A 23,682-nucleotide genomic window follows, 5' to 3' on the forward strand; every position below is an offset into this window, starting at 1 on the left:
ATCATGCCAGTCGAGCCTGGGCAACAGAGTGAGACTCTGTCTCAACAACCACAAAAAAAAAAAAAAAAAAAAAAAAAAAGAGAAGAGGAAAGCAGTGTTGTATGGGAATATATGCAGTTGGGGATTCTAGAAGAATCCTGTCCTCTTTAGGAGTGAGAGTGAGCCCTAGAACAGCCAGGGATCTTTCCACATAGAATTATGTTGTGGGTCAACAGCATTTGAAATCAATGCCCCAGGAAGCCCAAGGGCAAGCTCAAATGTGGCTCTCCCAGATAGAAAGCTAGTGGGTAGGGTGGTGACGAGAAGCCGTATACCAGCTCAGAAGTTGGGCAGTCACATCATGTACTTGGAGTGATTGCCAGGCCAAATTGGAAACCAGACATAAAAAATTGGCTCCACGGTTTAGCAGCTTTGCCAGACACAAAGAAGAAATTATCCAGAAGTGAAATTCCCCTGCTGGCAGTGACTACTGTCCAAACTTCTTCCTCATTCCCCATAGACTTCTGGATTTTTTAATTGATGTACCAAATTTATAACAAGCAGCACTCCAGTGTAAGATCTAAGTATTCTAACAGCCTGTGTGTGCCATGAGAGTAGCTAAGAAGAATCTGCCCACAGTTTGGAGACAACAAGCCTGTGTGGACTTTTCTTCTGTTTCACGTTTGGATAGAAAGAAGAAGAAATTTTGTGGGTTTGTAAAAGAAGAGATTCTGCATCTAAAAAAGCATAAACTGGTTAGAGAATAACAGAGTTTTGAAAAGTATTTACTTTTACAGAAAGCCAGGTAAATTTGAGATATTTATTAACTTTGAATTTTCCACAAACCTCTAGGAAAAAAACACACTAAGAAAGGAAAGATAGAGTGAGCATCAGAATGGGAGAAAATAATTACTGGTTAAGTTAGGGAGATAATAAAAGAAAACTAAAAATGGTCAAAAAGAATTTTAAATAGTATATGAAGCAGTAAAAAGCAGAATCTACTTTGTAGAAAATCCAGTTTTTAATATGGGGAACAAGTTTAAGAAACTCTCACATAATTCAAAGGAAACACAACAACTTTAAAATAATGAGTGAGATTATGATGAATATGGAGGGTAGTGAGTAGGAATTACACATGGATAATTGATGTTGTTAAGCTGATTGAAGACTTAAATCTGAAAATCAAAATGACTCACCCATTAACAGACAAAGTCAATGAAAGGAAATTAATTGCTGGATGTACTTTGATGAAAATTTAGTATTTCATAGATATAAAGTTACTAGTAGAATGGAAGCATTCCAAATAGTAAAAGAAGACAAAGAAAATACACATGTAGAAAAAGAAAATAAAGGAATAATAAATAAATATGATAGAAGTGTGAGTACATATGTAATGATAATAAATATAAATGAGTTAAATTCCATTGTTAAACAACAAAGATTCTCAATTTGGGCCATCTCTCCAAAAAACCCACACATATTGATCTATATTTTATTAAAGAAAGTCAGAATATTTGAAAATTGTTAAGAAAAAAATTAGAAAAGCCAAATACAAAAAGAAAGCAGGAATGGCAATATTAATATAGAAAAGTAGAATTCAAGGCAAAAAAAGCAATTAGTGTGATAAAGAGGGCTATTATGCATCTTTGCATAAAAGGTAAAATCAATAATGAAGATATTTTATATTGTCAATAGTATATATTATAACATAGTATATGTATATGTACTTACGTATGTAATGATGGAAAAATTCACAGAATACAATTGTAATGGTAGATTTTTAACACACATCACTTGACATATCAATACTAGAGTTAGAAATGATATTTATTCATCTTATTAATGTCAATTATATACATATTTTTCTCTCTCTCTATATATATATCTGTTTCTGTATCTATCAGACTTTGATCCTCTAACAGATGTTGCTTCTTTTCAATTGCCTTTGGAACGCTTACACAAATTGACTGCATAGTAGATCAGTAGTTTTCTGTGGACCTGCTACATCAGAATCATTTTGGATCTTTAAAACAAAGTAAAGCAAAAACAAACAAACAAACTCAAGAAACAAAAACCAAAACCTAGACTTCCAGGCTCCAACCCAACCATTTGAAACACACACACTAAATAAATAAATAAGATACGTAAATATGTGTGTGTGTATTTTTTTTTTTTGAGATGGAGTCTCTCTGTGTTGCCCAGGATGGAGTGCAGTGGCGCAATCTTGGCTTTTTGCAACCTCTGCCTCCCAGTTCAAGCGATTGTCCTGCCTCTGCCTCCCAAGTAGCTGGGACTACAGGTGCATACCACCACGGCTGGCTAATTTTTTTGTGTTTTCAGTAGAGACGGGATTTCACCATGTTTGCCAGGCTTATCCCGAACTCCTGACCTCAGGTGATCCGCCCGCCTCTGCCTCCCAAAGCGCTGGGATTACAGGCGTGAGTCACTGCATGTGGCCTAAACATATAGTTTCTTATTTCTTTCCTTATTTCCATATGATTCAATAGAATTCTGTAACTTGCTTCTCTTAACAATATATCTTACAGATTTTTCCATATTAGCATATAGAGAATGTCTTAATGTATTTTACTGCTGCATACTATTCCATTGCATGGATGTGAAATAATTTATTTAATACATCCCCTGGGCCAGGCATGGTGGCTCATACCTGTAAGTAATCTCAGCACTTTGGGAGGCCGAGGCAGATGGATCATCTGAGGTCAGGAGTTCAAGACCAGCCTGGCTAACATGGCAAAACCCTATCTGTACTAAAAATTGAAAAATTAGCTGGGCATGGTTATGTGTACCTATAACCCTAGCTACTTGGGAGGCTGAGGCAGGAGAATCACTTGAACCCAGGAGACGAAGATTGCAGTGAGCTGAGATGGCGCCACTACACTCCAGCCTGGGCGACAGAGCGAGACTCTGTCTCCAAAAAAAAAATAATAATAATAACAATAATAATAATACATCCCTTGTTAATGACCATTGCCAATATTTTGGTAACACGGTAATGATTAAATGAATAACCTTGTGCAGACATCAGTTTTTATGGATTATGATGGTTTCTCAGATGAGATAGCTAGGTTAAAACATAACTGCATTTGTATTTTGATAGATAATGTTAAATTACCCTTTGTAGGGGCTATCTAAATTCGAACTTTCACCAGCAATGTATCAAAGTGCTTTTTATTCCAAAGCCTCTTCAGTAGAATGTATTGTCAAACACTTGGATTTTTGCCAATCTGATAGATGAGAATAGTATTTAGTGTTGCTTAAATTTATAATCTTAATATGAATCATGCTGGACGTCTCTTCATATATTTAAGAACCGCTTCTATTTATTTGCTGTGAACTGTCTGTTTATAAGCTTTGCTTCTTTTAAAATTGGGCTGTTATTTAAGATTCTATTTTTAAAAATCTTGGCTAGGCACACTGGCTCACGCCTATAATCCTAGCACTTTGGGTTAGGGGCTGAGGTGGGAGGATCACTTCAACCCAAGAGTTTAAGACCAGCCTGGGCAACATAGGGAGATCCCATCTCTTAAAAAAAAAAAAAAAAATTAGCTGGGTGAAGTGGCACACACCTGTGGTCCCAGCTATTCAGGAGGCTGAGGCAGGAGGATTGCCTGAGCCTGGGAGGTAGAGGCTACAATGAGCCATGATTGTGCCACTGCACTACAGCCTGGGTGACAGAACAAAATCCTATTTTTAAATAAATAAATTAAATCAATCAATCAATCAATTGGTCAACCTATGTAACTAACTTACTTGTAGGTAATTATTGATAGCAGCTATATTTAGGAACTTTTGAACCATGAAGTAAACCTAAATACATTTCAAAGAGCAAACTCTCAGCTGGATGTATTCACCTTCAATTTGATGATAAAACTAGCAATTAATAACAAAATAATGATTTTTAACAACCCACTAAACCCACTAAACCACTCAGAAGTAAACAGTCCCAATACTTTCTTAAGGAGCTGTTTTTTTGTTTTTGTTTTTTTTTTTTTTTTGGGAGATGGAGTCTCGCTCTGCCGCCCAGGCTGGAGTGCAGTGGCGCGATCTCAGCTCACTGCAAGCTCCACCTCCTGGGTTCACGCCATTCTCCTGCCTCAGCCTCCCAAGTAGCTGGGACTACAGGTGCCCGCCACCACGCCCGGCTAATTTTTTTGTCTTTTTTAGTAGAGACGGGGTTTCACTGTGTTAGCCAGGATGGTCTCGATCTCCTAACCTCGTGATCCGCCCGCCTCAGCCTCCCAAAGTGCTGGGATTACAGGCTTGAGCCACCGCGCCCGGCCTCTTAAGTAGCTTTTAGGCCAAAGGGAATAGAAGCTGCAGTTACAGAGTATTTATAAAGTAATGACATTTATAAGATTATACTTAAAACCTTTGGGTTGTATTCAAAGCAATCCTCAGAAGAAAATTCATTACCTTAAATGGTTTCCTATTAAATAGGAAAAAAACTACCGGGCGTGTTGGCTCAGGCTTGTAATCCAAGCATTTCGGGAGGCTGAGGCAGGAGGGTCACTTGGGTCCAGGAGTTCTAGACCAGCCTGGACAATAGAATGGACCTCATCTTTACAAAAATAAAAATAATAACAACACAGTAAAATAGAAATAAGAATGGTATTCACGAGTTGTTATTATTGTTAGCGTCTTCTCCATGTCTCATTTTCCTCCTCTGTGAAATGATGATGGGAACATGTACCTTGAAATTATTGAGTGCTTACGTGTCCTGGTGAGTGAGGACCTGGCATGTTGCAGCTGCTCAGTAATGGTGGCTATTATTATTATTATTACCAATATTGTTACCGAAAGAAAGCCAGAGGAAGGAATTCACAAAGATTAAAGCAGAAATAAATAAACTAGAAATAAAAAGAATTTGAGACTTGATACACCTAGGTTTCTTTTGGAAGAAGCAATAAGATAGGTAACTAGCTAGTCAAATATAGATGAGAAGAGAATATACAAAATTAGTCATAAAAAGATGCATGACCACAGATGTGGAGATTAAATGATTACTAATGGATGCTGTGTTCAACTCATGCTATTAAATTGCTTCTGTTTCTAATTTTATTTGAAATTTTATTTGAAACAGATGCCTTTCTAGGAAAGTTTGCCAGACGTAACTTAAGATGAGGTAAAAAAAGAAACCTGAACAAACCAGTAACTGGGGAAGAAATTGAAAAATTTCTTAAAGAATTATCTCTTCAAATGTTTCTACATCTAGATGGCCTTGCAGGAAGGTGTTTTAAACTTTAAAGGAACAGATTTTATGTTATTTAAACTGTTCCAGAGAAAAGAAAAAAAGAAAAATATGGAAAGCTTCCCAATTAATTTAATAATGCTTAAAAGATCTTTATGGGCCGGGCGCAGTGGCTCACGCCTGTAATCCCAGCACTTTGGGAGGCCAAGGTGAGCAGATCACCTGAGGTCAGGAGTTCATGACCAGCCTGGCCAACATGGTGAAACCCTGTCTCTACTAATAATACAAAAAAATTAGCTGGACTTTGTGGTGCACACCTGTAATCGCAGTGTGCCAAGATCGTGCCATTGCACTCCAGCCTGGGCAACAACAGTGAAACCCCTTCTCAAAAAAAAAAAAAAAAAAAAAAAGATCTTTTTGAAAAAAATCAGTGAAATGAGATACAAAAACGAAGAGGTAGGGGCCAGTATTCCTTATGAATATAGAAATCAATGTTCTAAATAAAATACCAGTCTCAGAAGCTCAAATCTAAGTAGATTATGAAGAATAATTCACTATAGCCAAGAAAGAGTTATTTTACGAATGCAGGATGGTTAATATTAGGAAATTCATTCAGTGTTTGTTTATCCAAGGCTTCATATATGCCAGACTTTGTCTAGTTGTAGAGACACTGTGAGGAATGAGTTCTTGTGACTTGCCCATAGAAGGCATTCAGTCTAAATGCACTGCATTTTAGAGATTCTTGTTTCTGTTCTCGGTCTTACTCATCTTCTTAGGAACATGGATCACTATAGGCTAGTGAGAGTGATGCGAGGCGTAGGTGGTGAGGGAGAACTGAAGGGAATGTGGAGGGTGTGTCTGAGTGTATGTAGGGTTGATAAATGATGCTAGAGAAGTAAGAAAAGGCTAGATCCTATACCGATGATGTTTAGGAGCTCGGATTTTATCCTAAGAGTCATAGGAGAGGTACTGAAGGGAGAAGGTCATGATCAGATTTGCACAGTAGAATGATCACCCTGGCGCTGGGCACGGTGGCTCACGCCTGTCATCCCAGCACTTTGGGAGGCCGAGGCAGGTGGATCATGAGGTCAGGAGTTCGAGACCAGCCTGGCCAACATGGTGAAACCCTGTCTCTGCTAAAAATACAAAAATTAGCCAGGCATGGTCGCAGGCGCCTGTAATCCCAGCTACTCGGGAGACTGGGGCAGGAGAATTGCTTGAACGCGGTAGGAGGAGGTTGCAGTGAACCGAGATAGTGCCACTGCACTCCAGCCTGGACGACAGAGCGAGACTCCATCTCCCAAAAAAAGGAAATAAAAGAGAATGACCACTCTGGCTAGAATAAGAAGAATGGCATAGAGGAAAGGCAAGGCCAGAAGCAGGAAGGTGAGTCAGGAGGCTGCTGTGATGAGCCAGGTGATGATCACAGGTGATGATCCAGACCACCAAGACTGCCTGATGCAAAGGCCGCTAGAGCTGTGCTAAGCACCAGCCATGATGGGGACTGAACCAAGGTGGTCTGCACTGCGAGTACAGGAAAGGAGGTGGAAAATTCCAAAACACCTGGGGAAAACCCAGGAAGGCATTCAAAAACGCCAACAAGTGGGAGATGAATTTACTGCAGATGAAATTCAAATAATGGTCCACTTTCAAAATGACTTAAATATATTTAAGATCTTAATAAGATAAAGAACGAATAGCATCCGTAAAATGGTTCATAAATTGTTTTGCAGATAAATGAATCAAGAACTCATGGTTGTAAAAGTAAAACAGGCTGGGCGCAATGGCTCATGCCTGTAATCCCAGCACTTTGGGTGGCCAAGGCAGGTGGATCACCTGAGTTCAGGAGTTTGAGACCAGGCTGGACAGCATGGCAAAAGCCTGTCTCTACTAAATATATAAAAACTAGCCAGATGTGGTGGCGGGTGCCTGTAATCCCAGCTACACAGGAGGCTGAGGTAGGAGAATCACTTGAACCTGGGAGGTGGAGGTTGCAGTGAGCCGAGATCACACCGCTGCACTCCAGCCTCGGCGACAAGAGCAAGACTCCGTCTCAACAAACAAAAGGAAGACAGTAAAATTGTTGGGAACTCAAGAAATAATTGTAGAAATAAACTTAACACATGGGATAAAATCTAGTCTGTTTAAATAATGAATTTATGAATTGGAAGATAGACCCAAGGAATTCCTGCAGAACTCAGCACAGATCGAGAGATGAAGTATATGAAAAAGAAGATATGTGGATAATAGACTGGGAGGCCCCAGCATTTGTCTCAAAGATATTCTAGAAGGAAAGAATAGACTAGTGAACAAATATCCAAAAGAGTATTAGCTGAGAATGTTTCAGAATTGAAGAAAGCACACACCATGCTACTGAAAGTGATTTAAAAACAAAACAATACTTCCAGACATGTTGAACGGAAACATCAGAAATAAAAGATTTTAAACATTTAAAAAAATTTTAAAAGCTGTCTGAAGATACAGGCAAGATAATCTATGATCTAATGAGAACTAGGCTGAGAATAGATTTCTCCTTATCCATGATAGTTGTTAAAGACAATGGGGCAATATCTTTCAAGTGTTTAAAAAAAGAAAGAAGGAAAATAACCCTCAACCTAAAATTCTATACCTAGAAAAGCCAAAGACAAAGTAAAACTGCTTTCAGACATAAAAAAATGAAGGGAGTGTCCCACTCGGGCTCTTTCTGAAAGAATTACTGAAGGATATACTTCAGTCAGAAGAAAAGAAAAACCAGAAAAGATTTAATTAGAAAGTGACAAGAAATAGATAAAGTATGTTGATAAATTTAATTACTGATGGTAAAAAGTGGTTTTTTTTTTTTTTTGCATGTTTAAAAGGAGGCTTGAACTAAATTTATAAACAGAAGTAGCAAGGACAATGGGAAGGAAAAAAATGTTCAGTGGATAAAAGTATACTCTGTTGTTTCTTATTTATGCCCCTTAGGAGAGAGAATACAATCTTAAGAGTTTGATGAAAAAAATATAAATAGATGTATTGGAAGATACAGAAATACAGTCTATAGCAAATTAGTAGGAAATAAAAAGAGGATTAACAAAAAGAAAGCAAAAAAAAAATTCAATTGTAGGTAGGAAAGGAAGAGAAAAAAAAGGAAAGAAAACACAGGGAATGAAAAATATAAAATGATGGTTTAGAAATAATTTCAGGCCAGTCATGGTGGTTCATGCCTGTAATCCCAGCACTTTGGGAGGCCAAGGTGGGTGGATCACCTGAGATCAGGAGTTTGCGACTAGCCTGGCCAACATGGCGAAACCCCGTTTCTACTACAAATACAAAAAATTAGCTGGGCATGGTGGCATGTGCCTCTAATCCCAGCTACTCTGGAGGCTGAGGCAGGAGAATTGCTTGAACATGGGAGGCGGAGGTTTCTATGAGCCGAAATCGTGCCACTCTATTCTAGCCTGGGTGACAGAGCAAGACTCCGTCTCAAAAAAAAAAAAAAAAAAAAAAAAAATTTCAAATATGATAGTAATTGCAATAAGTATAAATAGATTAAATTAGCCTATTACAATACCAGCCTATCAGATTGAATTAAAAATATAGCTATATTCTACTTATAAGAGACATACCTAAAGAAAAATGGTGTGGACAGATTTAAAATAAAGGGATGGAAAAAGATATGCTGAAAAATACTATGAAAGTTGGCGTAGCAATAGTAATATCAGACAAAATAGATTTTCAGGACAAAAAGACTAGGGATGATGTACTCGTTTGTAACGTGGAATTCTTCTTCCCCACTCCTGATGTTTCCTGTGGCATAGAGGGAATACTTCCGTGTAACACCCGGGCTGTCTTTGCCCTCTTTGATGGGCGTGTTTGGGAGCAGGAACTCACATGTGTAGCTGTGTTCCTTCCCCCTTTTCCTCTTGGACCGAGCTGCCCTGAGGGTGGTCTTCTGTGCAGTAAGTCTCACCCAGCAGCCTCATGGGAGGGGGCTTGCCCCTGGCCAGCACTGCCTGTGACTGGGTGGGTAAGTTGGGCTGATTCCGGTATTTAGTTAGACCCGTTTCATCTTCACTCTAAGCTGTGTGCTCCCACATGGTAGTGATTTTGACTCCGAACACCTTACTGTGTGGTTGTTTCTTTGCTTTTGAATTTGTTCAGAAACCAGGCAGGGAAAGAGTCCTTTTTCTAGGTCCCCCAGAGGCCTTGGCTTATGTGATAATAAAGAGGGCACGTCCTGTTCTTCATCACCCAGATGTTCTGTGAACATGCTCTGTCCACCCAGAATATCTAACAGTCATGAGCTTGTGCTTAATAACATGGTCTTGAATTTTAAAAAGCAAAACGGAGAGAAATAGAAGGAGAAGTAGCCAGATACTCAGGTATAGTGGGAGATTTTGACGACGTTGCTGAGAAACCAGTGGATCGAGCAGGCAAAAAATTGTGAGGTTATGGAAGACTTGAACGACACAGTTAACAAATTCGATCTTGGCTAACGTGTATTCCTGCTCTTAACAAAAGAGAAAATACAGTTTTTCAAGCTCGTGTGGAGTGGGAAAAAGTAAAAGTCCATGTATTAAAGTCAACACATTTCAAATAATATCATTTAGATTATGTTCCTTGAATATAAGACAAATTATCAACAATTTAAATACTGGAGAGGAAAAAAATCTCATATTTGGAAAGTTAAAAACTTTAAAAACATAACTAATGGACTAAAGAGGAGATCACAAAAGAACTGACAAAATATTTAGAACTACATGACAGTGAAAATACTATGTATCAAATTGTGTGAGCTGCAGTTAAAGTGGTATTTAGAGAGATGTATAGTTCTAAATGCACTTTAAAAAAAGATTAAATGAGTAAGTATGTAGGTCAGGAAGTTGGAAAAAGAGTAGTAGAAAAACTCTGAAGAAAATAGAAGGAAGGAAGTAAAAAAGATGAGAACAGACTAGTGAAGTAGGAAGCAAAAATAAAAAAGGATAGAGATGGCAAAAGAAAAAACCCAAAAGGTATCTCTTTGAAAAGACTAATAAGATCGATAAACCTCCAGCTAAAACTGATAAGGGAAAACAAGGAAAAGATACTAACAGGCCGGGCACAGTGGCTCACGCCTGTAATCCCAGCACTTTGGGAGGCCGAGGCAGGTGGACCATGTGAGGTCAGGAGTTTGAGACCAGCCTGGCCAGCATGGTGAAACCCCGTCTCTACTAAAAATACAACAGAATTAGTCAGGCATCTGTAATCCCAGCTACTCGGGAGGCTGAGGCAGGAGAATCACTTGAACCTGGGAGGCGGAGGTTGCAGTGAGCTGAGATCGCGCCGTTGCACTCCAGCCTGGGCGACAAGAATGAAACTCCATCTGAAAAAAAAAAAAAAAAAAGAAGAAGAAGAAAGAAAGAAAAGATACAAATAGTATTGCAGCAGTAAAGGTGAGGACGATTACAGACAGAGATGAAGTCTTCAGAGAATACCAAAAACAACTTTATACCAATGTGCTTAATGCTTTTATATAAAAATATAAATTACCAAAACTGACTCAATAAGGAGTAGAAAACCTAAACATTTACCACTGAAGAATTTGAATTAGTACCCAAAAGTATCCTCCTATAAAAACAGCAGGCCTAGAGATGTCACAGACTAGTTTTAGCAAACCTTTAAGGAATGAGAAAATCTCATTTAAACTATTTAAAAGGATCAGGCTGGGCGTGGTGGCTCATGTCTGTAATCCCAGCACGTGGGGAGGCCGAGGTGGGTGGATCACTTGAAGTCAGGAGCTCGAGACCAGCCTGGCCAACATGGGGAAACCTCGTCTCTATTAAAAATATGAAAATTAGCTGGACGTGGTGGTGCACGCCTGTAATCCCAGCTACTCAGGAGGCTGAGGCAGGAGAATTGCTTGAACCCGGGAGGTGGAGGTTGCAGTGAGCCGAGATGCACCACTGTGCTCCAGCCTGGGCAACAGAGCGAGACTCCGTCTTAAAAAAAAAAAAAAAAAAAAAGGATAAGAAGCTACCTAGCATTTTTATAAGACTGGAATAACACTTTGATATCAAAACCTGGAAAGGAAAACACAAGAAAATAAAAAATAGGCCGGTGTTGCTTTTGAACAGAGCTGTGAAAATCTAAATAAAATGCAGTAGTCTCATCATATTCGTGGGGGAAATATTCTAAGACCCCCAGTGGATGCCCGAAATGTCATATAGTCCCAAACCTGATTGCCATCAACAGAAACACCTCTGTTTATATCTTTCGCCCACACATGTCATCCTTTTTTCATCTTAACTAAGCATTTATGCACTGTGGCCATAGCTTTTGCAGTTTGAGGTGCAACAGCAAAACTAGCAATAATTTTCTTTTTCCTTCTTCACAATTTCGTCCGTACCATGGATCTCAGCAACCTTAGCATAGAATTTTCTTTCCTAATTAAGAACTTTCACCTTTCGACTTAAAGGAGGCACTTAACAATTTCTCTTTGTCATATACGAAGTGCCAGCATCACTCATGGGCCTCGCACTTTGGGGCCATTATTAGTATGATAAGGGTGAGGGTGACTTGAACACAGGCAGTGAGATACTGCAACGGTCCATCCGATCACTGAGATGGCCGCTAAGTGACCGATGGGTAGGGAGCGTGTAGGGCGTGGATACGCTGGACAGAGGGAGAATTCACATCCCAGGTGGATGGACTGGGATGGTGGAAGATTTCATCATGCTATTCAGGAGAGCACAAAATTGAAAACTTATGAATTATTTCTGGAATTTTCCATTTAATATTTTTTTGGCCGTGGTCGACCGCAGGTTACTGAAACTGGGGGAAGCAAAACCGTGGATAAGGGGGACTGCTGTATTAATAAATGGAATTCGGCCGGGTACCGTGGCTCACCCCTGTAATCCCAGCCCTTTGGGAGGCGGAGGCGGGTGGATCACCTGAGGTCAGGAGTTCGAGACCAGCCAGGCCAACATAGTGAAACCCTGTCTCTACTAAAAATATAAAAAATTAGCCAGCCATGGTGACGGGCACCTGTAATCCCAGCTACTTGGGAGCCTAAGGCAGGAGAATCTCTTGAAACTGGGAGGCAGAGGTTGCAGTGAGCCAAGTTCGCGCCATTGCACTCCAGCCTGGGCAATGAGAGCGAAACTCTGTCTCAAATAATAAATAAATAAAAATAAAAAATAAAAAAAATTCAGGATATTAAAAATAATATGTCAGAAGTAAGTGGACTTTTACCCATGGAATCAAAAAATGGCTCAACAGAAATGTAATTCACCAGGTCAACAGATTAAAAACCATATGGTTATCTCCTCAGATGCAGAAAAGCATTCAGTAAAATCCAGCATTTTCATAATGTGCTAAATGAATCAGGGGATCAGGCTAAATTTAGACTCTCATGGTGAATCCTGTTATGAAGCAGATTTCATCCCACTTAGATTTTGAGTAAACCCAGATTTTGAAATACTAGGTTTTCTTTTCATAAAGGTTTAATTTCATGACAGAACCCAAATATATCCAGAAGCTGTGCTCAGTTCTTTGGGAGAACGCAAAAACCTACAAACAAACCAAAAAATAATGGCGACCTTATTTGCATTTCCCGTATTTCAGTGGCAGACAGATGTATCAGGCATTTTTTTTTTTTTTTTTTTTTTTTGAGACAGAGTCTTGCTCTGTTGCCCAGGCTGGAGGACAATGGCATGATCTTGGCTCACTGCAACCCCCACTTCCCAGGTTCAAGTGATTCTCCTGCCTCAGCCTCCCAAGTAGCTGGGATTACAGGCACCCACCACCATGCCCAGCTAATTTTTGTATTTTTAGTAGAGATGGGGTTTCACCATATTGATCTGGCTGGTCTCGAACTCCTGACCTCCTGATCCACCCTTTTTGGCCTCCCAAAGTGCTTGGATTCCAGGCGTGAGCCACTGCCCCCAGCCAGGTGCGTTCTTTACGTAGCTGCCTCCCCAGCCATACCTAAGTGGGATTCCGTTTTCACACCATGCGAGTGTGGTGCCCAGTGTGTGGTTGGCTCATCTGAGGCCGATCTGGCCTCAGAGAGTCCTGAAGCCAGTGTCCTGTGTGCTGCGATCTCAGCCACCTTCCTCATTGACCATTTCTTTTCTTTTCTTCTTTTTTTGAGATGGAGTCTCACTCTTGTTGCCCAGGCTGGAGTGCAGTGGTGCAATCTCGACTCATTGCAACCTCTGTCTCCCGGGTTCAAGCGATTCTCCTGCCTCAGTCTCCCAAGTAGCTGGGATTTACAGGCATCCGCCACCACGCCTGGCTAATTTTTTTTGTATTTTTAGTGGAGATGGGGTTTCACCACGTTGGACGGGCTGGTCTCAAACTCCTGACCTCAAGTGATCCGCCTTCCTTGGCTTCCCAAAGTACTGAGATGACAGGCTTGATCCCCCATGCCTTCACTGACTGTTTCTTAGGGATGTCCTTTTCTCTCCCGTCTTGTGCAGGTCCAAACTGAAGACGGTGCATGAGCGGATCCCCTTGGCTGGACTGAGCAAGCTTCCCAGTGTCCCTCAGATTGCAAAGGTGAGAAACCAACCAACCTGTGAGAGAAGGCAGCTTCCTCTCTCAGCCCAGGGCTGGCCTCTGGAGTGGGGTGCAGGCGTATCCTGGGTAGGCTCAGCCCTTAGGGAAGGGGTGGCCGCTTTACTCTTTGGCCCTTGACTGCACTGATGGGGGTCCGGGAGGGCTGTGGGTAGATGCCTCTGTCTTTCCTACATCCTCCATAGCTCATCCTTGTTGCGGAGGCTGCTTAGAAACAGTATCCTCCATGAACAGCTAGTTTGGGAGGTGAGAGAAGTAGAAAGACGGGGCCGGATGTGCTGAGCACCGTAGGATGTCCGTGGAGGGGTGGGGGCGGGGTGGCCAGAGGAGCCTTCACAGCAGAGTAGAGGCCTGAGTTGGGCTGAAGGATGATCCAGATTGAGCACCCCCTTGAGTGAGGAGCCTGCGAACCTGGGAACTGAGTTAGCAAAGTGGGGTGAGCGAGATAGCTGGGTTGGTTGGACCCTCACTCTGGGAGCAGGAATGTCACAGAATTGTGCTAGATACGTTTGGTGGCAGTCGTGGGCTGGATAGTTTTTGGCCTTGTCTTCAGGCCAGAACGGAGATGAGCCTCAGGCTCTGTCTAATCCGTTCCCACACTTTATCAGCAAACCCCGGAAAGGGTAGTCGACTTGCCTGGGCACGTGTTAGTGAGCAGCAGAAGAATCCCAGCCCAGGCCTCCTGACCCACGTGCCTCGCCCTCCCATGCTGCGTTGTCCCAGTGGGCAGAGGAGCCCGGATGTCCCTACAGATGTCATCCCTGACCTCCGTGTTCTTCTCCCTTTCAGGCTTTCTGTGATGATGCAGTGGGACTGAGATTCAACCCTGTCCTGTACCCCAAGGTGAGGACCTTCATGCCTCCCAGCACAGGGGCCCTGCCGCTTGGCGAGGATTTGCAGACCTGTGGCTTTTTGGGGAGTTCTCTGCATCGTAGTGGGGTTTCATGGGGTCTCCATGATAAGCTTCCAGGTCTCCCTCTCTCCCTGCCCACCCCTTCACAAGCTGGTCCACTGGGAACCCATCCTCAGCCATGCCCAGGTCTCCAGCCCAGTTGAGTTGGTCCCCAGGCTGCTGTGAAGGTGACAGAGGGTAGCAGCGTTGTAGCTTCTCCAGCACACCTCAGTGGTACCTCCCTGAGGCCAGTGCTGCAGGGGTCGTGACTCTGTAGCTGGCGGCTGGTGCAGATCCAGTCTGCTGTCCCAGAGGGGCGGGAAGTACAGCAGGCAGACACTCACAAAGAAGAGAAAGGCCAGACAGCTGCCCCCCGCATTGCCCGTGTTACTGCAGCTCTCAGGCCGTATGAGCCTCTGCTGCCTTCATTTATAAACAGGCTGGTTTTCTGATATCAGTTTCCTTTGCATTGGTCTGATATTGACCCCAGTTGTCATATGGGAATGTGAGTGGGAAGAGAAGCAATAATAATAAACCCACTGAAGAATAATTGTGGCATGAGAGGACTTACGTCCCCCACGGACAGTGAATTGCTTGAAATTGGCCACAGGAAAAGAGCCTGTGCATCGGCTGCCTCTTCATGGGCCGGCAGGCTCTGGAGAGGGAAAATGGAAGCAGAGCCGTGCTTCTGAACTTCTGCCGTGGGTCACGCTGCAGCAGGTGAGGGCTGCTGGGGCCGGCTCTGTCTATCCTCTGAGTCCTGACTCTGACAACCAGGACCCATGAGATGAAATGTCCGGTGAGGAAGAGAGGCCCCGTCCCAGCGGAGACATCCAGAATCCCCTGGAACAAACACCTTTTTTTTTTTTTTTTTTGAGACAGAGCCTTGCTCTGTCACCCAGGCTGGAGTGCAGTGGTGTAATCTCGGCTCACTGCAACCTCCACCTCCCGGGTTCAAGCGATTCTCCTGCCTCAGCCTCCCAAGTAGCTGGGACTGGAGGTGCCCGCCACCATGCCCGGCTAATTTTTGTATTTTTAGTAGAGACAGGTATTTCACCACGTTGGCCAGGATGGTCTCGAACTGACCTCAGGTGATCTACCCTCCTCAGCCTCCCAAAGTGCTGGGATGACAGGCGTGCGCCACCGCGCCTGGCTGGAACAAATGCTTTCAGTGTTCATGATTGGCATGTCACTCTCAGAAGCAGCCATGTATCCATCTGCAGGGGCTGAGCGAATGGCGGAGTCCTCTCCTGCACAGAGCCTTTCATCTTCCACGTGCCTCTGTTGCGCTATTTTAGCATCTGTTGATACCGGGAGCATGCTACACTTCATTGAACATTTTCTCTCATTGAGACTGACCTCCCCTTTATAATGACAACTGAATGAGTGGGGTTTAACCAAACATTAAAACCCCATCATAAAGGTCTAACTTAACTACAGGTTTGGGAATTTTGGTTGTCAACTCATAGCCACCGAGAGAACCAATGGTGTTTATTTGCCCAGTTCTCTCTATCGCTTGGAAAGCCTCGGGCCTTGGTAGTAATGGAAGAGCAGCTGTATTTTCATGTTTTCTATATTTGAAGGACTGCTGAGTCCAGCTGGGATGTACATCTGGCTGAGATGCGCACATGTGTGTGTTTTTAAAATTTGCAGAGTTTAGAATGTCCTTTGGAAGTTCTCCATGGCCTGGTGCCTCTCCCTGGCAGGGCAGCTGTTCCTCCCCTGTGACTCACCCAGGCAGGAGTGGAGGGAGGCTCCAAGCGCCCTCGCGGGGGGAGCTGCGAAGCGTCCGTTTCCCCAGACAGCTGACAGCTGAGAGCCTCCCAGAGATACACAGTGTGTGGCAACTTCACACAGGCCACAGATTCCAGCCAATAAGTTGTTCCTGGTGTGTTCTTCCTCTCGCATAACGTGTGGTTGAATCCCTCCTTTTTTTTTTTTTTTTTTCCAAACGTCACATTTCATGTTGTCACCACTGTACTTCAAATCGACATTGTGCAAAGTGACCAGAAAGCACACCACGGTAATGGACCAAACTCTGAGATTGAACCTTTCACCCCAGTGCCTTCTTGGGCTCTTTTGATACTAAACATGTTTCTCATTCAAGTGAATTGAAATGCGTTAGTTGGGTTGATTCTCGGGAGCCTCATAAAAAACAAAACAAAACAACAACAAAGATATTGCACCATCTTTGTTCAGTAATGTAATGTTTGTGTCTTTCGTAGCAAATAATTACTTCATTGAAGTTAAAACTTCCAAACATAACTTAATAGTCTTCAAATTCAGCTCAGATCACTCAAGTTGAAAGTACTCTGCTAAACACAGATAACTTAAAATAATTTTAACAGTTAATTGTCCATAACACCCACCAAGGTTGTTTTCCTAGACCAGTTTTAAGACGATCCATTAGTATTCCTTGCACAGGTGAAAAATGATACTCAATTTTCTTGTCTTTTTATTTTTAATGTAAAAGTTGGAAGGGACCTTCAAGTTTCAAGTCTCCACACTGAGAATCCCTCCTTTTTATTGCTGAGATTATCCCAACACTCCCAAATCCTTTCTTCCCCAATAAGCTGGTTCAGCTCTGATATTTCTGGAGGGTCATAGAGCTGTTGATGATGATGGTGATGCTAGCTGCTCTGTACTCAGTTCTTTCTTGTTGAATCTTCATAACCACACATCTGCATTTAACAGAAGAGGAAACTGCCGGGCGCGGTGGCTCAAGCCTGTAATCCCAGCACTTTGGGAGGCCGAGACGGGCGGATCACAAGGTCAGGAGATCGAGACCATCCTGGCGAACACGGTGAAATCCCGTCTCTACTAAAAATACAAAAAAAACTAGCCGGGCGAGATGGCGGGCATCTGTAGTCCCAGCTACTCAGGAGGCTGAGGCAGGAGAATGGTGTAAACCCGGGAGGCAGAGCTTGCAGTGAGCTGAGATCCGGCCACTGCACTCCAGCCTGGGCGACAGAGCAAGACTCTGTCTCAAAAAAAAAAAAAAAAAAAAAGGAAACTGAGCTCCAGAGAAGCAGCTCACTCAAAGCTACATAGGTAAAAACAGTGGATTCAAAGCTGAAGTTTAGGCTGGGCATGGTAGCTCACGCCTGTAACCTCAGCACTTTGGGAGGCCGAGGTGGGCGGATCACGAGGTCAGGAGTTCGAGACCAGCCTGGCCAACACGGTGAAACCCTGTCTCTACTAAAAATACAAAAATTAGCCGGCGTGATGGTGGGGACCTGTAATCGCAACTACTCGGGAGGCTGAGGCAGGAGACTCGCTTGAACCCGGGAGGCGGAGGTTGCAGTGAGCCGAGACCACGCCACTGCACTCCAGCCTGGGAGACAGAGCGAGACTCCATCTCAAAAACAAACGAACAAAAAAACCCCCAAAATACCTGGAGTTTAATTTTTCTGATCTCAGTCATCACCTCTGTGATGCGTGATGGAAAATGAGACAGGGCAGGAGTCAGGTTGTAAACATTCCTTCTTTGCCTATTGTACTGGGGTATGTTCCTCCTTAGCGTGTTCTCCTCAGAGACCTCTCATTTCATGCGGAGGGGATTGACGTGTGGTCGGGAGCGGTGACTTGCTGAGAATCGCGCTGCTGGTTGGAGGTGGAATTAGGCCTACAGTTATCCTTGCTGACCAGTTTCGGGGTTCTGGCTTCACTTTTGACACCACAGATTCAACACAGGGGTCAAATAAACTGCTGGACACATGTGCCCCCGAGCTTTGGCTGGCACATCTGGGCGGGAGTGGAATGAGCGATACAGCGGTTTGGTTCCTACTGGAGAAGCCCAAGTTCTAGAAGCTAGCTGACTCTGGAACTGCCGCCTGACTGTCTCCTTACTATTTCTTTCCCTCCGTGTATGTGGAGGTTTCATACCCGGGGACACATTCTCTACCCAAATGGGTGCTTCTCCTCCCATGTGCTTTCTCTCTTGCTTCCGAATTGAACCAATGTTGATTTTTTTTCTTGCCACATTTTCCAGGCCTCCCAGATGATTGTGTCCTACGATGAGCATGAAGTCAACAACACATTCAAATTCGGAGTCATTTATCAAAAAGCCAGGCAGGTAAGCAACACCGTCCATACCGGTGACCGTATCCCGTGGTTTCTCACTTAGGACTCTTTTTATCCCCACCCTGAACGCGGGAGCCCTGACCTGCGTTCTTAAGCATTTGGAATACAACGGTCCCATTTAAGGTATGAATTAGACTGGAGGTGGCAGAACTTTCCAGCAAGGCTACTTCTTACAAAAAGGCCTGCACGTCCTTACACAGTGATGTCGTTTTTTTCGTATAGCAAATTCTCATTCTTCCCGGCTGCCTTGGCTTATATGTATTTATGGGCTGCTGGTTATAAGAAAAACCAGACTAGGTCGAGGGAATGGAGGAGCATAGGCTGCTCTCTCCTTGCCCAAATTTCTCCCCAGTGGGAATGAACTTTTTCTCCCCGAACTTGAGTGATGTGATGAATAGGTGGGTGCGTCTCTTCACGACACTGTTCCATGACGTCATGTTGGCAGCTTGAAGTCAACCGTGGTGGAAGTATTTACTCTATGGAAATTGGCAAACACCAGGGTTTCTATCTTCCTCCTTTGGAGAGCCAGTGACTCAAAATTTGCCAGCACACCACTGCTCAGCCTCTGTCTTTGGTAGCACTCACACGTTGCTTTGGAGTTAACTGGCCGGAATCATGTTTCTCAAAGTGTGTTCCATGAATGCTGGTCTAATGGTGTACTCCGTGAGCAAATGACCTGGGGAGGCATTGTCACTTGTGTGGGGACCTTTTAAAGGCTTTAAGAACCCTCAAGGTAAAGGACAATTTATAACTTTGTTGAACTTAGTGGTTTCCGTACTTACATAAACTTCCCGTCTTCCCTACCTCTTTCCTACCACGAACATTTATTAACATCCCAAGTAGAGGGGTTAACTGAACACACGGTTTCCTCATCGAGGCTCTTTGAGAGGAAAGTTCCACGCCCATTTCATCTTTGTATCATCTAAGAGCCTCGCCTATAAATACACCTTCATATAAATACACTCCATTGTTATGTGAATTAATGAATGAATAAAAATGTCGGCCCTACTAATGGCAATATCTTCTGATGTTATCTCTATTTTTTTTTTTTTTTTTGCATGATGATATCTTTCTTGGTTAGACGACACCTGATGTTCTCATTTAGAGATACTGGACCTTAAGAGACATGCGTTTGCTTAAAAATATTCTAATTAGATGAAGAGTTTAGGATCTGCAAGACTAACGCTGATGAATCTTATAATTTAAGGGAGATTATTCAGGTAGCTACTATAATCATTTTCACATATTACATTTTTATTTTATATAGCTTTGCTAATAAAACCCCCTAATGAAAGTTCTTTGCTGGTGAAATTTACCAAAGCAGAGCTTGTGAGGTGATTATAATCCAATGTTCCAGCAAAGTTATAATTACTGAACATGAGCCATCCATCTCGGAGAGGGAGTCTGTGTATTGTTTATGTGCCTGATGCTGCTGTGGGGGAAAAAGCCAAGAAGATAATTTTTTTTTTTTTTAAAGAACCTAGGCAGATTGTTGTTTTGCACACCTGCCTCTGGGGGACATTTAATATGAACATTTGTTGCCTCCAAGCCCTATGCTGGTCTCCGGATAGAAATGAGCTTCACCTAACTCTTGTGTTTGCTGTGCACTGTGCCGTGCACTCTGGGGGATACGGCGATGCCTAAGACCCCTCCCTGAGTGCGTGGTCAAGCTCAAGGCCAGTATCAAAGTAATGACAAGGCTACTCTCAGGCTGGATGTGAATCCTGCAAGAGAAGTGTGTGTCCCAGAGCACACACTGGATTGTTTTTCTAGTGAGAGATGTAGGTTGCCTGGAGGCAGCTGCTCTTCCACACTCTGGCCTCATGTCCTGGGGCAAGTAGGACATGCGGCTAGAGTTGTGACAACTTCACAGCATGCTATAGATCAGGGATTGGCAAACTTGTTTGGGTAAAGGGCCAGAGAGTAAATATTTTAGATTTCATGGGCCTTGGAGTCTCTGTGACAGCCGCTCACCTTTGCCTTGCTGGTGCAGAAGTAGCAATAGACAATAGATAAATGAGTTGGCCTGTCTGCGTTCCAATAAAACTTTATCGATAAACACAGGCAGCAGACCAGACTCGGCCCCTGGGCTGCAGTTAGTTGACCCCTTCTAGAGTGCAGAGTTTCCCAGCCTTCAGACATTCACAGACCATATCCAGGATCCGTATCATAGCATTTGTTTCACCCTATGCCACTGTTAAGATCTTTATCACACCTATACTGTTAACTGAATATTTTCTTCAGAATGTTTTTTTAAAACTTCCGTGCATTTACTTTTTATTTTTACTTTTATTTTTTTGAGATGGAGTTTTGCTCTCATTGCCTAAACTGGAGTGCAATGGCGCAATCTTGGCTCACTGCAACCTCCGCCTCCCGAGTTCAAGCGATTCTTCTGCCTCAGTCCCCCGAGTAGCCCGGGATTACAGGCAGCTGCCACCACACCTGGATAATTTTGTATTTGTAATAGAGACGGGGTTTCACCATGTTGGTCAGGCTGGTCTCGAACTCCCGACCTCAGGTGATCCACCCACCTCGGCCTCCCAAAGTGCTGGTATTACAAGTGTGAGCCACCGCGCCCAGCCACGTACATTTATTTTTAAAGGAAATTTTATATCACTCCTCTAACTGGAAAATCAGTATCATTTATCATGAAATGAAGGTAATTCTAAAAGAAATACTATAAAAAGCAAAATAAAATTATTGAAATCTACCAGATTCTGTTACCTGTTGAAGGCATGGGGCCTGAGGTCTGCTTTTTGTTGTTGTTATTGTTACAATTACCTTCTGAAGACATTCTGTTGAAGTGATTGGGTAGGCTACAGTGTTTTTGTATCATCTGCAGCTCTTCACGGCAGCCTGTGCATGTTTGCAGATCCTGCCACTGTGGGTAGAGCCTGTTGATCAGGCCGTGTTTGAAGCCTGTTACTGTTTGCAGAGCTCGCTACTGTTTTCAACAAAATTAGTCAGGTGTGGTGGTGGGCATCTATAGTTCCAGCTACTTGGGAGTCTAAGGCAGGAGAATCGCTTGAACCTGGTAGGCAGAGGTTGCAGTGAGCCGAGATTGTGCCATTGCACTCCACCCAGAGCAACAAGAGCGAAACTCCATCTCAAAAAAAAAAAAAAAAATTACTAACCTTTTTATCTTTAGGTATTTATAGATTCACATAGAGTTGTAAAACATAATACAATGAGATCTCATGTACCCTTTACCTACTTTCCCCCCAAAGTAATGTCTTACAACATGATAGCACAATACTGCAACCAGGATGTGGACATCAGTCTCCTAGCTCTGGTCCGTAACCCCTGACAACCGCTCATCTGTTCTCCGATTTCTAAAACATTGTTATTTCAAAAACGATATATAAATGGAGTCATATAGTATATAACCATTTGACGTTGGCTTTTTTCCAGTCAGCAAGATGAATCCAGGTTCTTGGGTGTATCAATACTGTGTTCTTTTTCGTTGCTGAGTAGTATTCCATGGTATTATAACTGTACCACAGTTTGTGTGTAACCATCACCCACTGAAAGCCATTTTTGGCTATTATGAATAAAGTTGCTGTGAACATCTGTATGTAGGTTTTTGCGTGAACATAAGTTTTCATTTCTCTGGGATAAATGCTTAGGAATACAGCTGCTGTGTTGTATGATAATTATGTGTTTAGTTTTGTAAGAAACTGCCAGCTGGGCGAAGTGGCTCACGCCTGTAATCCCAGCACTTTGGGAGGCGGAGGCGGGTGGATCATGAGGGCAGGAGATTGAGACCATCCTGGCTAACACGGTGAAACCCCGTCTCTCCTAAAAATACAAAAATAAATCAGCCAGGCGTGATGGTGGGCACCTGTAGTCCCAGCTACTCGGGAGGCTGAGGCAGGAGAATTGCTTGAACACAGGAGGTGGAGGTTGCTGTGAGCCGAGATTGTGCCATTGCACTCCAGCCTGGGCGACAGAGCGAGACTCTGTCTCAAAAAGACTCCATCTCAAAAAAAAAAAAAAAGAAACTACCAAACTGTTTTCTAGAGTGGTTCTTCTCACCAGCAATGTACAAGTGATCCAGTTTCTCTATAACCTTGCCAGCATTTGGTGGTGTGACTATTTTTTATTTTAACCATTCTGATAGTTGTGTAGCGATATCACCTTATGGTTTTAATTTGCATTTCTCGAATGGCTAATGATGTTGGACATCTTTTCATGTGCTTATTTGCCATCTATATATCCTCTCAGGGGAAATGCCTGTTCATGTCTTTTTTTTTTTTTTTTTGAGACAGGGTCTCACTCTGTCACCCAGGCTGGAGTGCAGTGGTGCGATCTCGGCTCATTGCAACCTCTGCCTCCCAGGTTCCAGTGATCCTCCCACCTCAGCCTCCCAGGTAGCTGGGACTACAGGCACATGCCACCATGCCCAGCTGATTTTTGCATTTTTAGTAGAGACGAAGTTTCGCCATGTTGGCCAGGCTGGTTTCGAACTCTGGACCTCAAGTGATCTGCCTGCCTTGGCCTCCCATAGTGCTGGAATTACAGGTGTGAGCCACCGCACCTGGCCGTTTTCATGTCTTTTGACTATTTTCTAATTGGATTTTTTTTAACTGTTGAATTAAAAATATTTTTTAAAATAACAGCTTTATTGAGCACATCAGCATAATTCTCATACCATATAATTCATAATGTTATGTAATTTATATCTCAATAAAGTATACAATTCAGTGGTTTGTAGTGTAACCACAGAATTGTGCACCTGTCCTCACTACAGAACATTTTCATCACCCCCAAAAGAAACCCCACACTCACCAGCAGTCACTCCCCATCCCCCTTTCCTTTAGCTCCTGCCAACCCTAATCTAATTTCTGTCTCTACGGATTTGCCTATTCTAGACCTTTTATAAATGGAATCATAATATATGGCCTTTTGTGTCTGGTTTCTTTCACTCAGCATAGTGTTTTCAGGGTTTATCCAGGTCGTAGTATGTATCAGCACATTGTTC

The 23,682-nt window shown here is 42.9% G+C and overlaps 1 protein-coding gene across 11 annotated transcripts in view; it reads left to right on the forward strand.

The window, feature by feature from the left end:
- RAP1GAP2 (RAP1 GTPase activating protein 2) overlaps positions 1-23,682 on the forward strand; it is a 270,089-nt gene that overhangs the window by 199,413 nt on the left and 46,994 nt on the right. For all 11 annotated transcript variants that reach the window (XR_002517930.2, XR_002517931.2, XM_017950250.3 and 8 more), the window contains 3 exons: positions 13,630-13,708; positions 14,516-14,569; positions 18,610-18,693. Coding sequence is in view for 9 of the 11 variants with exons in the window: in XM_017950250.3 (XP_017805739.1) it covers positions 13,630-13,708; positions 14,516-14,569; positions 18,610-18,693 (217 nt within the window). In the remaining 2 variants the exon portion in view is untranslated. The remainder of the gene's footprint in view (positions 1-13,629; positions 13,709-14,515; positions 14,570-18,609; positions 18,694-23,682) is intronic.

This window comes from Papio anubis, chromosome 17 (assembly GCF_008728515.1).
Source record: "Papio anubis isolate 15944 chromosome 17, Panubis1.0, whole genome shotgun sequence".
Lineage (NCBI taxonomy): Eukaryota > Metazoa > Chordata > Mammalia > Primates > Cercopithecidae > Papio > Papio anubis.